The sequence below is a fragment of the Corapipo altera genome, unplaced genomic scaffold, assembly GCF_003945725.1.
Source record: "Corapipo altera isolate COAL_440 unplaced genomic scaffold, ASM394572v1 1, whole genome shotgun sequence".
Lineage (NCBI taxonomy): Eukaryota > Metazoa > Chordata > Aves > Passeriformes > Pipridae > Corapipo > Corapipo altera.
In genome coordinates this window covers 7153888-7170730 of record NW_020884873.1, presented here as the reverse complement: position 1 = coordinate 7170730, position 16843 = coordinate 7153888, and the positions used below count along the sequence as shown (strand labels likewise).

The window sequence follows — 16843 nt, the reverse complement described above, 5'->3', positions numbered from 1 at the left end:
AAGCTTTTGTCCTGCTTCTCCCCAGCCTTGACATTACTGTTGAGACTGTTTTGTCTCTCCTCAGGAACGCACATGGGCTGACATGCAGAGAGAGAAAAACAGCAGAGCCTTAAAACCCGTGTGATAAACATTCATTATCAATCAAATCAATCTCCTTTTAACAATGGAGAGGGGAAAAATAATTCACCTTCCCTCCTACGACTGCACTCTTCAACATTTTAATTCCCAGAGCAGTTCTGTCTTACCATCCTTCTCGGTGTTTGTTGTCAGGGTTGTGCTTCCCATGGATGGCAGATCGATGTGAGCAACAGCAGGCAGGGCTGATGGAGGTTGCTGAGTTTCTTGCAGGAGTTGGATGAATAAACATGCTAATAATAGTTCTGTGCTATCCAAGCTACGTTTCTGTGCCTGGAAAAAGGTCAACACCTAAAAATTCATGTTTGCTCTTCTGGACATTCAGGTTTGCCCTTAATTAAAACATGACTGTAGAGTATTGTGTTTAGGTTAATAGTGGGGGAGAAAGAGCTATCTTTGTGTGAAGGCAGATACAAAATGGTTGAATCATAACTGAATTATTTCTTCATCACTGATTTTTTTCTTGATGAAAGTCACAGAAATGAAGTGGGATTGGGCAAATAAAAAAGAAAAAGTACTGGAAAGAAAGATACACAGACAGTAAAACTGGAGGCAGGAGAGAGAGAGAGACACACACAGGCTGGCCCTGAAAGTTTTAGGTGCATTGGGGGTAACCCAGGGCTGCTCTCTGGGGTGCTGCTCCTTCCCAAGGGAGTCACAGGCAAGTGTGTGAACTGACCCTTACCATCAGTGTAATACCTGACAGTACAGAGTCCTGCAGGAGTTGTCCACCACATGTGTAATACTGTGATATAAATATGTACATAAATGCACTGATGTGTGTACCTGAGAGTGCACACCCTTCTGCAGTGTGCCTGGGTGTGTGTACACATCCACCAACAAGTTCATAGCCACAAGCTCCTTTTAGGCTTTCCCTGCCAAACACTGCTGGTCAAACAGAGCAGGAAGGGGACCAGCATGCTATGCCGAAACCTTAGTTTTCCCTTGTGGTGTCTGCCAGGGAAGGGAGCCTTTGGATAGCAAGTAGGAACCTTTGGGCTGGCTTTCTTTGCAGGTCAGGGAGCTGTCCTGCTGCTCAGCCTTGAGAGAGGGGAGAGAGTGAGCAAAGAGGCAGAGGAAGCTAGGAAAACACTTGGTGCCGCAACATGTGTGGTCTGGCTCTTGCAGAGCTTGCAAATAATGTATCTTAGAGCATTACTCAGAGCAATAAGCATCATGAAATTAAGGTTAAGTATCTTTGGTACTCAAACACAGGCTAGATGGAGGAGAAGGAAGGAAAAAACAGTGTGAGTAGCTTATCTGTATCCCTCACTGAGGGAGTAAAATTGGTTCATAGCATCACTGGAATGGGTAGAAAAGGAACAAACGAGGCTGCTCTTTCTCCTCACTCCACTTTAGAAATAAAGCCCTAATGCTGTAAGGGCGACTCAGGTTTCTTCCTAAGCTTTCCCACATACCTTCCTGCTGGGTTTTTATATATCTTAAATCAACAGTATCTGAGATTGTTTAAATTCAGTTAAATTGCACTCTCCATGCAGTAAAAAAAACCTATGTTCTTAAAACCCTTTATGTGTGTGTGTCTGTGTGTGTGCCTTGAAAATGCCTCTCAGCATGGACTGCAGGTGGCCTTGGATACCATCTGTGATTTATTTCTGGGAAGAATTAAAATACCAGCACCATTTGTTAGCCTGTTTTTACAGTGAGTAAAAAAATGTGCAGCGCTGCTTTACTGTGACTGCCAGGGCTGTGTTTGCTCCTGAAACCGTGAGTGGCCTTCTGACACTTAATGTTACTTAGGTCAGGCCCTTGGAGCAAGCCCTCTGGTTAGGCATTTGATGAAACATCTTCATGGAGACCTCACGTAATACCCTGTGCTAGTCGATGTTACAGGCTTGAGACAGATCACGTCCAAGCGGTCGGAAGCATCTTTGTTTGGTGTTCTTCTGAATCGAGCTTTGACAGTAGGCTTAAGGGGTAATTGGTGCTCTTGTGTAGGTGTATGGTGGCTGTCCTGAAGCTGGACAGAATTGTTGAATAATTTAATGGTAATTGATGGCTGAAAAGGCTGCCTGATAATTTGAATCAGAGGCTTAATGGCCTTTACAACATATTGCGTGGGGCGATGGCCAAATTACTTCAGCCGGTGTAATTTGTTATTGAACCTGTTTTCTATAAAAGTGCTAATCCCTGACTGTTTTGGGGTGTGCTCTACCTCTGCTCAGTTTTTCTGCTTTTTAGTGATCAAAAAACAATCAGTCCAGGCACAGGCTTTTATTTACTCAAAAACTGAACTGGTATAAGTACAACCATGAGCCCTGAAGCAGAGGCAGTGCGTGTGCAGTGTAACTGCATTGACAGCGATGGAAGATGGATGTGATGAGATGGACACAGGTTTATAACTCAGCCCTGGATGCCTGTAGTTACAGGTAGGGTCCATTCCTACACTGTGAGGTCTGTTGTGGGTGCAGGTCCTTCTACACTGCCCTTCAGGGACTTGCTGGCTTTTCAAGCATATGTTCTTAGAGAAAAGCCTCCATCAGCTATGAGAATGATGGCTCTATAGCCTTCCTTGGCCACTGCATTATGGCTCTGCCTACTTGCATATTGGGAACTGATACAAAAAATCTGGAGAATGGAGAATGCTTCCCTGATGAAAAGCTGTTTTCTTATTAGGACAAGGCATCTATTTTGATTTTTATGTGGGCTATGCAGAGAGAAACATTGCTGTATTTTGCACATGTTCAAGTCTTACCTTCCACTTTTGGCTAATGATAACTTCAAATCCAAGGATTAGTTACTCATTCCCACAGACATTCCTTTTTTCTTAGCCTGATTTTCTTGTCTTTATTAAAACTTTGCTCGAAAAATGACCAGGTAGCACTGATTAGTGTTGTGCTAAATCATGAGAGATGATTTCTCTGGTTCTTACGAAGGCTTAACTGAAAAGTTGTTTCCCAACGCATGACTGTCAAGGATAACCTTGAGACTTCCTGTGAAGGCTTCACAGAAGTGGTTGAGGCACTCTGCTTATCCCCAGACTTTCAAATGGCCCCTTTGAGGAATTTGGGCAGTGCTGGAATGGGACTGCTCTGATTTACACCAAATTCTGAGGCAACTCCCAGACATCTCGGAGACAGCCGTGATCACGGGTGGCAGAATGGGGCTGTACAGCTTCCTCTGGCGCCTGTGAGCCTCAGGAGATGGCAGGTGTGATTTCATCCCCACCTGCTTAGGTGGGAGCATGTTGTTATTTTATCCTCTTGTGTAATGTTTGATTGAAGAACTCACAAGATGGTCTCTTGTTTGCTGTGGGATCCCTCAAGAACCTGTGAGCTCTGTGGAGGCTCCTGCACTGTTCACACTGTCTGTAAGTCAGGCGTGTTGTGAATTATTAGTCCTTTGTTGGACTTGAGTGGTTTCTGGGATTTTCAGGACTTATGTGGATCCTGCATAAATTCTTTATGTGAGAGAGTAGCGGACAGCCCAGTTTGATAACCTCATGTTGCCTTGACACTGCAGGTAACATGTGAGTTTAGCGTGAAAGGTTTTATTTATTTATATTCAAGTGTGACATTGTTTGACTTAAAATCCTGTTTTTCTCCTCAACTCTATCTCTTAGGCTTCTATCCCTGCCCAACTTTGAAAATATAATGAAAATTCATAAATTGTAATATTGTTTAAGGTGCTACATGTTGGTCATTTAAATTGCATGCTTCTGGATATTGTTATGGATTGTTTTTTGTTTTCTCTTAATGGACATCAAGCTCAAAGAATTCACGAGGCTTTTGTCAATTTACAAATTAAACCTATTCAGCTTCTCTGTTTTTTTATTTGAATTTCTGTCCTGGAGAGGTTTCCCTTGATATCAGGGTACAGCATGGCTGCCATTCCCTGTACTCTGTCCTTCAGCCTTGGAGGCTCACCATGGTGGAAGGGTTTGCAGGGCACCTGTGGGCTGCTGTTCCTGCCAGCTGGGCTGCTGGGCAGGGGGAGAAGCCATACAGCCAGGACCTTTCTTCCTTCCACTGATATCTGGCTGCAGTTCAGCACTTGCTATTTATACCAAATTGCCCTCTGGAGATCCCAGGTTAGATCAAGATCCTGCTGTGCCAGCCACTGACTCTAGCTGGAGATTGTCATCGCCACAGAGCGCTTGTGCTGTGAGGAGAGGCAGTTGTACAGGGCAGGGAGGTTTTATTGTTGTCACTTGGGTGACAGGATATGGAGCTCCTGAGAGACAGAGTTGTCCTAGGCCACAGGGAAAACGTGGCAGAGATGAGCACTGTTTCTCAGTATCCACATTGCAGGTACTCAGTGCCATAATGTGGGTGACTTCTGTCTGCAGGAAGGTAGAAGACATTTGAGATGGGCTGGGATACCCAAAGCATCAGTGTGGGACCCCCCCACACACACCCTTTGGCAGCAGCAGGGGAAAGATACCCTGTGTGGGTGTCTCTAAAAGACTTTTAGACACTGTTTGATCAGGCATGTTGACTTCTTGAGCAGGACCTCCATCGGGGCCTGAGCTGGCCCATGTAACAGCTATGAGGACCCTAATAGGACACACAGAGCTCCTCAAGGATGCTTTGACAGCCCCCAGCACTAGACTGGGATGTGATCATTCCCTGTCTTATTCCTAGCATTGTGTCAGGCCCCGAGCTGGATCACCTCACAGCTGAGTGTATGGAAACGGGTGTGATGTAATGCTGTGCTGTGTGCAGCCAGGAGTCTGACTGCTTTGTCACACTTCCACTGAAGAAGATTACGCCTGAGGCTTTCAAAGGAACCTAAAAGCATTAGATCTCTCACTTGCCTGACTTTCAACAGGATTTCCAGGTGCCTTTTTTTTTAAATACAAAAAATCTCAGCCTGCCACAAACCATCTGCCAAGCTGAAGGGTGTTACCTTTTAGGAAATATTGATGCAACTACTGAAACTCGTCAAGAGAAAACCAGATGCTGCTTGATATTGCAGGATCACCTCTCCCTCTATAAAAGGAATTCAAAGGTTGCAAATTGAAGATCTTTTTGAGAAAGACATAGGACCTGCCTCCATGACCTACACATGTCCACATCATGTAGAGCAGCTCGTGGAACAAGGTACCACAGTATCATGAGGCCATGACCCAAGTTGTTACTGGTGCAGGATTGCATCCCTGAAGGATGACTGGTCTTGGAATTACATCAAATCAAGTTTTAATTCAACCTGACATAGAGCTTTATTGAGAACTTATATAAATACATGAAAATGAGTGTGATGTAATATTGAAATTGGAAAATTGGCTTGAAATAGTATACTGGAGTAAATATAAAATGGGCAGTATTAAAACTTGGCACAGATAAAAACATTATTCATGTAACATTCTTACTTTTGTTGGCAAAACGATGCCAATAATTACAGTATGTGTTGGAATGGGGCAAAACGTGCCTTAAAAACAAGTTGCCATACTGCCAGCAAGTAATTGGGTTTGGGTAATTAAGGCCTGACTCCATGTGCTTAATCTGGCTGAAGCCAGCCTTGTGGATGCTGAATGTTGCAGTAGGGATTCATGGGCACAGGGAGAGGCAAAGAGTGTGTATCAGGGAGGTGTCCTGGATACCTGGACTGGTGAGAGGAGGTCTGTCCCAGGGCTCTTCAGCCTGTCCTCTCCTCTTGAGACAGGGAGGTAACACAACCTGTTTTGTCAGGGCAGTGCAGAGGGGTAATCTATCAGAGCTGCTTCAAAGGTGGAGCAATCTCTACGAGTGCTAAGTTTAAATGCATTATTTAATCAAAAGATACATTTAAAAAAATGGGCACACTGGATGTCCCCAGCTGAATCAGTTGCTGATTTTAATTTCTAGGAGTCTCTTTGAATAGTATGCAAGATAATGCGGGCAGGTTTTTTCTTTCTGCTGCTGCTGCCGTGGCATGGCCGTGAGGTTAATGATGGCTGCTGTTGCTTACAATTTTTATAATGGCTTTAAGAACTCATATTTGAAGTCACTGGGAATGTGCTTTCAAAAAGTTTATCATCAGCACTTGGAGGGTGGTGAGGGGCTGAGCGCTGGGCTGAGGTATGAGGGAGAGCCACCCTCATGCATGACATCTTGGGGCCATCCCAGCTCTGGGAAGCTGGGCTGGTTTCAATAACCTCTCTTATCATGCAGTGGCTGCAGGGGGCTGCCCAGACCCCTGAAAAACGTTATTACAGCCTTTTGCATGCTGTCTGTGGTAGTTTCCCAGACTAATTGCATGTTAGTCTGGCCCCATCCCCTGCTGCTCACTGCCCACACAGCGATGACGGGGCAGGAACCACGGAGCACTCTTAAGAGCAAGTGGGGAGTTGTCAGGCTAATGCCTTTCTCCCCCTGAATACCTCTGGCACCAGACCAAGGGCCGTTTAAAGGCAGGACCGCAAGCAGAGCTTGCCAGTTGTTTAAGTGGTCTCTCTCGATCTGAATTAAAAGAATTAAAATTCTTGGTGGGTTATAGGTTGCAGTCATGACAACAAATTCCCTCCCTTTCTCTTCTTTCTGGAATTGGCTTGTAGGTCAGATATGGTGCCAAACAAAGTCCCTCACTTTTTTTTAAAAAAAAACTAATGTTTCAGGTAGTAGAGGCATTACATTAAAAAGCAGAATAAATGGTCATCAGAATTTTGGTGACTGTATATGTTTTATACCTGTTATCTTCTTGTGAAACTGGAAATCTCTTGACTGTGCAAGTCTAAGTCTTTTGTTCAGTGGTATTACAGGCAATTTTGGTAGCCTAAAAGAAGAGGAGATAATTACTAACAGGAGTTTTTGTGCAGTGCATACCTGTAATAGTTAAAGGGAAAGCTGCTGAAATTTATTCTGACAATTGCAGATACAGCACTGGAGGAGTCATTTGAATTATTCATTCTGCAACAAGGAAACATCCCACTTGTCTTCTCTTTAGAAATGAAATCTCAGCCTGATTTAAAATAGTCTTTTATGGGCTGCTTTCCTTTAATTTAAAGTAATTTTACCATTTCAGGACTTCTATTATAATTATCCTTGAATGTAGATTTTTAAAGAAAATTATTCTGATTTCTCAAAAAAAGGATAAACTGATTTTTTACATGAACTGCTACTTGTAGAGTAAGTTTAATGAAATTCAGCTTGCTTTCATAAATAATGCAGTACTTGCATTTGATTAGGTGAAGCCTAGAGGAATTTCTGCCTAATCAGATGCATAGCAAGAAGGATATTGCCTGCAGACTGTTACCACTATCAATGGTGGTGGTAAAGGAAAATACAGCTCCATGTATGTCCAGATAGAAGGCTTTGTTTCTCAAGAGAAGTGCAAGACAAGCTATATATGTTCTAACAGCTGATTCCTTGCATCTCAGATTGTCCTGACAGTTTGTAAAACAAAGTCTGGATTCTGACTGTATCATTATTATGGTATGAAGGAACTCCAGGTTAAATGGAGACCTCCGTGTCCTGGCAATGTGTTTCTAACCCTTTTAAGAAATAAATACATGTGGGGAAGAGACAATGTTTGCATTAGAGAGCTCACGATCAAAATAATCAGAGTACATATCAGGAATCATTGAGAGCAATTCCAAAAGCCTTGAAAATCAGCACAAACCTCATGATAACTTAAAAATAAGAAAAGTGCATATGCCTCCATCCCTAACAGCTACAGACCACATGCAGCGAAAACCAAACAGGTTTGCAAATGGTGTATCTGCAAGTTTTGCAGAAACATTTTGATAGTTCTTGAGTAAATGTTGCTTTAATTAGTAACTCGTGGTCAAGCTTTATACTTTTCTTTAAATCCAGCCGCAAGACTTTGTTCTGCTCTGGTTTTATTCCCAGGGAGCTGTTATTGACAGCAGTGGGTGTGCCTGAACAGAATGGGGCCATTTGTCCTTTATTCAACATCCTTATTAAGAAATAAAATAATAGTCTGGTCCCCATTCTCTAGCCCTGAGGCCAACTGGCATAAACTGACCTGGAAGTATTCAGTCAGTGTTTATATCCTCTGAGAGACAGTGGGCAAATCCAGGATGGCTTTTGGGTCCCAACCCTGACGTGGGCTTAGGCCCGAACAGCTCCTGGGACAGAACTATTTGAGGGTGATGTGAAACTGCTAGGGATCATTTCAACAGTATAAACTGAAAGAGGGCAGGTTTAGATTAGATATTAGGAAGAAATTCTTTGCTGTGAAGGTGGTGAGGCACTGGAACAGGTTGCTCATAGAAGCTGTGGATGCCCCATTCCTGGAAGCATTCAAGGTCAGGTTGGATGGGGCTTTGAACAACCTGATCTAATGGAAGGTGTCCCTACCCATAGTGGATAGGGGTTGGAAGAAATGGTCTTTAAGGTCCCTTATATCCCAAACCGTTCTATGATTCAATGATTTTGTAACAGCATAGATGGTTATGGGCTCAGACTCTGACTCTGGCTACTTCACCAGAGGTGATGCTCTCGTAGGACCTGGTTATGCTTTCATGTGAACTCAGTTGAGTGGCAGCTTGCTCTACCACTATAATAAAGTAATATTCCCAATAAAATATTTGGACAGGGAAAAAAAGAACTGAACCCTAATGGCAAACCCCAACACCACTGCCTTACCTCGCTGTGTTCAGATTTTTCTCTTAATGTTTGTTCAGATATGTAAAATTGCAAATGTCTTAAGTTCTTCAGGCCAGATAATAAGCAGATTTAAGATGACAATTTGTGCTAGCTGAGGTTCTGGGTTTTCAGTTGTATTTCTTGGAAAGGGCAATGAAATGTAATGAATAAATGTAAAACACAAGAAATAAAGCCCAGGATACATGGGAAACGTGTTTGCATCCTGTGATTTGCTGGTGAGAGGTTTTAGCACTGAACTCAGAAGTGTATTTATGGAGCTGCTGGTCAGGACTGTGCAATTTAAAGGTGAAATCAGTTCTCTTTTTTAATCTTGAGTTTTCATTCCGCTCCAAATTGGTGCAAGCAAATCTCCTGAGCCTAAAATGCCATGGGAGCACTAAAGGCCAAGAACAGAATTAATTTCTGAAAGTTTGAGAGCAAAACCATCGGGTTTAGGGCTGTAAAATGTTAAATCTGTTTCTAACTTTCCCAAGGATTGTCAGAAATACTTTTACCCACTCATAAGTCAAGTAACTTCATGCCAGATATTAGAGCTGTTTTATGTGTGAGTACTGACAGTAGTAGTGCACAGCTTTTATCATAGCCAACTGTTAAAAAAGCCTCAAAAATGTAACTCCCAGACCTTTTTCTTGGTCCAAAATGATGTTAAAAAATCCATGGAAAAGTAGGAAACAAAACTGAGCCCTTGGTCACTTGCTGTAAGACATTCTTTGCTCAAGATTCTGGTCAAGGTGTCACACAGAGCTGTATCCCAATTGCTAAAGTGCAAGCAAGCTTGATCCTTTCCTTTCCTCCCCTGCTGTTGCTATGGAAAGCATTTTTCCCAGCCTGCTTCAGCTTGGGAGACTTAGCCTTGATGACCAGTGGATTTTAGGGCCAAGGTTAAGACTCAACACTACACTCTCATCACTGTCTTGTCTTTTGCTGCTGCTTCTCCAAGTGGAGGAAGCCTCATACCCCAAAATGCATCAGGCCCACTGGGTAGCTCCAGTGCTGGAAAGTGCTGCTATTTCTATGTCAACTGCAGTCTCTCCACAGATTTCCTACTCTTTGCTACTCTGTGACAAGATCAGTTAGGCATTTCTTTAATAGTCACTCGGGCAGCAAATGCAGGTAGTGTGGGTGAATGGGGACACTGGGCAATGCACTCAAAGGCTTGCACCAGGAGAAGTGGTTATTTCTGAGATGGGATGCTCATCTGTATGGGAAGGATGTTGACAGTCTGCAGTCATTAGTTACTATGAGTAGTGATCACTATGTTTGTCTTTTGTTACTGTAACAGGCCAAGTTATAAAAAAACCAGATGTGGCTGCATCCCTGAAGGATCTCTCCTCAAATATGTGGCTTTGCAGTCCTTGTCTGCTAGGCTTGGTGCTGTGTGGAAAAAGAACTTTGTGCTCTTTTCTTACTTAATTGTAGGAAGCATCCTGGGTTTGTTACTGGTGCATGTCCATTTCTCCCAGAGTTCCCTCGAATGTTCCCAGCTTCACCCCCAAATAAGACCTTGCCAAAATCACTTATGTGCTGTGCAGTGAAAATGTGACTGATACAAATGTTGCAGGAGTGTAAAAAATGCTAAATTATTCATGGTACTTAAGCACAGAAAATCCCAGGGCTGACCTGACATAGTGAAAAACTCCAGGCAAAAAAAATCCCTCACCATGGAAAGTCTGGGATTGAAAACAGTTGCAAACTTTAGAGTCAGGCTATATTATGGAGTCTTAATCCCATCTTCCTTTAAATGCCCCTCCTCGTGCTGTACCTTGTGCTACCATAGCCGACTACTTTTAATGTCTTTATCCACATCACTTTCCCATGAACAGGGACCAAAAGCAAGAAACATCAGATGACTTGTCCTCATCTGAAATAAAAAGTCTGCAGTGGCAGCAGGATTTGTGACTAGGTCTTCTTGAACTCAAGACTTGACCACCTTAACCTGCTTCCTCCCTCTCACAAATGAAATGAACATCTGGAGGAGTTCTGTGGGATTTCACACCAGAGCATCAGACCTCTCCCAGCTTCCCAGGGATCTTTGTGGGCTATTGTCAGAAATTTATTTCTTTATTACAATGAGCCTTATTTTTCACCTATCTATCATTGAAAGGGTCCAGAATACTTAAATCTTGCCCTGGATCACTTTCACTGCTGGAGTTTTCTGATGAAAGGCCAATATTAATGTAGGAGCACAACTGTGAGAATTTGGGCTGCTGAATGGACCATGATGTGCTGCTTAATTCATGGAGCATTTTAACAGAGACGCATTGGGCCCAATATGTAATCTTCAACTGAAACAGGCAGATGTAAAGATCAACAGGTCAAATAAAAGGAGAACTTTTATGCTACAAGAAGCTTAGAAAATTCATACTGTTAAGTAGTCTTTTTCCAGATTCTTTTACCGTTTTGCTTCGTCCTGAAAGCATTGTTCAAGAGCTGATTTCAGGTTTCCTTTTTCACTTTATTATCACTTTTATTGTGGAAAAAATGATTTAAAAAAATCCGGCAAATCAATTTAAACAGAGTTGTGTTGGCTTCTGTATATGTCAAAACATATTTCCATTGGAAACATTTTTTGACAAAGCAGTTCTTGCTTGTTTGAAAAACATTTTGAATGAAAGCATTCAGGCTGCTTTAGTGACTTTGCCTTTTACTTAGAGGGTAAAATAAGCTTTCAAAGCTGCTCAGTGTTCCCTTTTGCCCTGGAGATATATAGAAACTGTAGGAGAAGATCTGATTTGCAATCTCTTTGGGAGTTGAAAAGGTTGCTCAGGATCCCACCCGACCTGCAGCAAATGAAGGGAAAACAGGGTTTTCTAGCAGACATCCTTCTCTTTACTGAGTGCCAAACAGCAGTGGTGGCAGCATTAGTGAACTCCGCTTTATTTGTCAATTAATGAGCGTCTATAACTTGATATTTCATTTTTCCTAGGCTGTACCCTCGTCACGCAAGTGCTCTCAACAACTTGGGGACATTGACCAAAGACGTGGTGGAGGCAAAGGACTACTACAGACGGGCCCTTCAGTTAAACCCTCAGCACAATCGAGCTCTCTTCAATCTTGGCAACCTACTCAAGTAAGTTGACTGCAGAACTGGCACCAAGAAAATTCACATTCCCTTTACACACATCACCAAAGTAGTTTTTGCTGCCAACTCATGAAGGAATGGTGATGTCCAAGAGTGCCAGCACATAGATGAGGCTTAGTCTGGATATCATTATGCTATCTGCCACATCCCTTCAGGTGCTGTTCACAAGCGTCTTTCAATTGTAGGGAATTCACTTTTCCAAATCAGGCATCAAAAATGAGTTGCCTAAACCCAAACAGTCACCTGAGATTCCCATCTTTGTCGAGATGTGTAAGCCTTTCCAGTGGAGGAAGTTATATTGTTCAAAGACAGGGATCAGATGCAGAGATAATAAATAACACAGATCCAACAAATCCCTCTCTGCAAGTTCCCACTTCTCCTCATTAGCTACATGGAAGGTTGTTTAGGCATAAGCACCGAACACTGAGATGCTCAGAGCAGCAGAAAGTTCATTCTATTGCACAGCATGTCTGGATTTGAGGGGGAAGCTGGTTTGTATCCCTGCACGATTGCTCTGCTGAGCAAGGAAACAAGTTAATCAGATCAGTATTTCACTTGTCGTTATTTAGAGTGTCAGCCATTAGCAAGGAGAATAGCAAACAACCATAATCATGCAAATTCATTTGGCTAACCATATCTAAAGACTGAACTTAGATCAGTACAAGAAGCCAGTGTGATAAAATCTGCTAAGGGTTCAATGAAAAAAAGTAAAATATCTCTATTTAGCAGCAGCAAAAACATCCTTGTTTTTATGAGGATATAGTATTATTTGCTGACAGAACTGCAGAAACTACAGCTGTAAAAATACATTTTTGCTGATATAAACTGCCCTTATTTTGCTGATAATAGGTCTCTAGTAGATCTTTTAGAGCAGACTGGGCTTTGTGCTGGTTAAACCATGACAGGCTTTAGTGTTGGACTGGTTTTAAAGTAGCACTGTGTTATTAAAACTTACTTGATCTTTCTGGTTCTAAAATGTTGCTTTGACTGTGAGTTTTTATAAAGGATATTAAGTGGGTTGCTGAAGTTCTGCCTGGTGTATTCGATAGCGGAGAAATTATCAGAATAATATTACAAGTAAAGAATCTTAAATAGAAAATAGGGAAGTGTTTTACTGGAAATAGAAGGAAGGAAAATAATAGTCTTATTACAAGAGAAATGAAAGGTCTTTGTATTATTCATCAGATTTGGTTGATTGAAATTAATCTGAGGTGGCAATGGTGTTTAAAAATACATGTTGTCCTTTTAATCCATCATGTTTGTCTTAGTTATTATTCTCTGTTATGTTTTTTTAATATAAAATATTAATACGAAAGAATGTAAGACAGAAGAAGCACCAGGACATCCCATGTCAGTTATGCTTAAATCTGGACTGCCAATGGGCTCTTATGACCCAGCAGATGGGTAAAAACTGGATTTGTTGCACTGGAAAAGCACAAAGGAGGCATGTGGGAAAAATCTCTTAGAACTGCTGTTTGTTTTCTGTGCAACATGTCATGGGTTTTTCCCAATGTGATAGTTAAGATATTTTGTGTCCTGTTGGATTGTATGTGCTCCGCATCCTTCTGTGGTGCCATATTTTGCAGTATGTTAAATGTGTGTGATGCTTGTGCTAAACTTGTCCAAAGAATGTGTTAAGGTTCCACCTGCCCTATTCCCACATCCATTTGCTCCCATTTTCTAAACTCTCTTTCGGCTTCCAGTGTCCAGTGCATCTGGACAAAGCAATAGAATTAATTATTGTGGAAACTGGGTGCCCTCATCTCCCTATTTAGCTTTAAAAAAACTGCAGAAAATAGGTAGAGTTCGCAGTGGAGGGATTAGCACATACGTAAAGCAGATACTGTGTGGGCAGATCCCATGTGATTGTCTCCCCTAAAATGCTAGCCCAAATCCCTTTGCCAGCACCTTTCCTAGATCATCCATCAGCTTGGCAGAGAGCATCAGCCATGCTGGAGCATGAAGTGACTTGTGAGATGACCAGACATGTACAAGACAGAGATTTCAAGTTCCTCCTTCCTACAACTTTGTCTTTATTCATGTTTCCTACCTTGGTCTCCAAATTATCCTTTCATATATATATATATACATATATATATATATATATATGGCAAGCAGCATTCTTTAGACACTAAATGCTAGTATAATGAAATAAATGAATAAAATGAAATAAATGAAATAAAACGAAAATCTGCAGAATATTACAGACAGATATTACTTTCTGGCTGTGTTATGAGACATTATGAAGAGTGTTTTGATTTTTAAAGATATGTCAGAGAGAAGATAAATAGTCAAGCCATAAAAGCATTTTCTGCCCTCTTTGCAGAGGCTTCAGTCCATGGTACAGCTCAGGAAGAGCCAGACCTTCAACATTTAAGGCATGTCCAGCACTGCTTGTGCTGGGGCATGTAATGAAACTTCTGGCATGGGGAATTCCCACTTGAATTCTGCTGAGTTCCTTATACCCACTCCTGCTCATAAGGTGGAAATCTGATGGCAGATATCAGATTTTATCTCCTCTGGAGTACTGAGAAAGGTGAACTCCAGAATTTTGGAAGGATGGGTATGTTATTTCTGTGTGGGAATCTGCCTTTCATTGTTCCATGTAAATAAGCCATTTAAGTATCCACTACTTGTGCTTTAAACTTAAGGCAAAAACTGTTTTGATGACAACAGGGTGGAATTTTTAAGTTCTTTTCTGTGGAAGTCCTAGATGATAAAGGATGTTTCCATTTTCTGTTTGCACATAGTGAAGACAGCTATGTGCCAGAAGATGAATGTTCTCAGGAAGCATTGCAGGGTAGTGGCTGAATAAGCCTCTGGTTTTGTTTACATATCCTAAAATAAAGTTGTATGTTATCATTTTCTTGCCTTATATAAATATTAGAGAGTAGATAATTCAACAGTGCCAACAGATTTCTTACTTAAAATAGACCCAAAAGATGGCCTATCTAAAAGTCAGAAATCTCTTTGCTTGCATGATCTGTGATCAGTGACATAGAGCAGCCTGATGCTTTCTTGTGTTTTGAATATTTAACTCCCCTATATAAATTCAGTTTTGTTGGGATACAGATAAATATCATTCAAAATACCTCACAAACTTATAGCCTGTGGATTATTCTGTAAAGGGACAAGAAATAAAATATCATGAACATTTGAAGTAAATATTTATCTCAGCTTTCTGTTGCAGGAAGAATGGACAAGAACTTATTGGCAGTAGTGTATCAAACCATTACCTAAAGCACTGCAATATTCAGTACACTATTTCTTATGAATAAAGGCCTCAGAACTCTTACGTGCTTTGAGAGCGTTATGGCTTCATTTTCAAGGGGAAAGTGAAATGCCTAAAAACAATCTCCACTGAATCTTGAGTTTACCCAAAGGACCGATTCTCTTCTGAATGTAGAGTAACACACAACTTGTCCTGAGTGTTTGCTGTTGTGATCTAGTCCAAGTTTAGCAAACCCATCTATTCTGAGGAAGGAGGACTGTGTGCCCTCTCTGATACAGGCTTCTGGATGTGTGTGAATGTGCTGACACAGATCTGTGTAACTGTCTGAAGATGCTGAAAAACATCAGATAGATATTACGTGTATTGAGATTTAAGGTATTTTAGCTAGTGAATGTTCCCTCCTTTCATTCAGAGAAGCAAACCAATTGATAATGTTCAGTGATACTGCATCTGGCTTTCTGGATGGTCTCTGGTTAGCATAGTCTGTGTGGCATGAAGTACTGTAGTTTTCTGTTTACATACACATTGTAGCCTGTTGTTAAAAAACTCCACAAACTCTGGCAGTCAAATTCACAATAGATTAAAAAATAACTTATATTGGAACAGCTCTTTGGAGATCATCTGGAGATCAAACCAGCTACTCAGAGCAAGTCTGATTGGATCAGGTTGCTCAGGGCTGCGTCCAGCTGAATCTTGAACACTTCCAAGGACAGAGATGCCACAATCCCTCCATGTAACCTGTTCTACTGTTTGACCATCCCTGGGGTGAAAAATATTTTTCCTTCTGTCTAATCAGAATGTCCCATGTTCCTGCTCATGTCTTTTGCTTCTTGTCCTGTCACTGTGTACCTCTGAGAAGAGTTTGGCTCTGCCTTTTCTGTGCTGTTTGACCAGGGAGTTGCCAGCAGCACTGAAGTCACTTCTGACCCTTCTCTTCTCTTCTCTAGGCTGCACAGACATGGCTTGCTCAGCCTGTCCACAATGCAGTGGGTGCTCTAGCTCTGACCTTCTTTAGTGACCCTCTGACTGGCTTTCTCCAGTAACTCCATGCCTTTATTGCAGCTCTGGACAGATGTTGCTTCAGATATCGTCCCACAAGTATCATGTAAAGTGGAAGGATCACTTCCCTGGACCCACTCTTGGCTTTGTTTGTCATATAGAGTATGTTGTTGGCCCATAGTCAACTTGTTTTCCAACAGGACCCCATGGGCAGGGATACCTTCTACTAGACCAGGTTGCTCAGGATCCCATCCAACATGGCCTTGAACATTTCCAGGGATGGGGCATCCTCAGCTTCTCTGGGAAACCTAATCCAGTACCTCACCACCCTCACAGTAAGAAATTTCTTTCTAACATCCAATCTAAACCTACTCTCTTTCAGTTTAAAGCCATTCCCCTTGTACTGTCACTACATCCCGTCGTAAAGATTTGTCAGAACAGTTGTGGAACCTTTGTCGAGTTCTGTCTTTCTGGTTTTAATGCAGTCTAACTAACTGCACAAAACCCCCCAAATTCTGAAAGTTACAAAGTCCTCTAGAGCAGCTAACTCTTGTTGTTCTCCAGTGCTAATAGCCCTGTGCGTCATCAGACTTTGGCAGGGTGGTTCAACCTGGTGCTTCTCCAACTGTGGGACACTTGCAAAAATATGGAAGAGAGTCCTAATGGAAAGAGCTGTTCCTTGCTCTCAGCTTGATCATGCTCATTGTAGAGGGGAGGCTGGGAGCTTGAGTAGAAGAGATCTTGTTTATAAGGTGCAAATTTCACTCTCGGAGAGTGCCTTATGAAGCAAGGTAATTGAGGTAAAAATTGGATTAAGTGATCACAGTT

General features: G+C 41.9%; 1 protein-coding gene across 1 annotated transcript in view; it reads left to right on the top strand.

Moving 5' to 3' along the window:
- The window catches only part of TMTC1 (transmembrane and tetratricopeptide repeat containing 1), a gene marked incomplete at its 5' end in the record, with an annotated part of 145716 nt that overhangs the window by 110106 nt on the left and 18767 nt on the right, over window positions 1-16843 (top strand). Inside the window, one exon of the mRNA XM_027661528.1 lies at window positions 11629-11772. Within this exon, the coding sequence (XP_027517329.1) occupies window positions 11629-11772 (144 nt within the window). The remainder of the gene's footprint in view (window positions 1-11628; window positions 11773-16843) is intronic.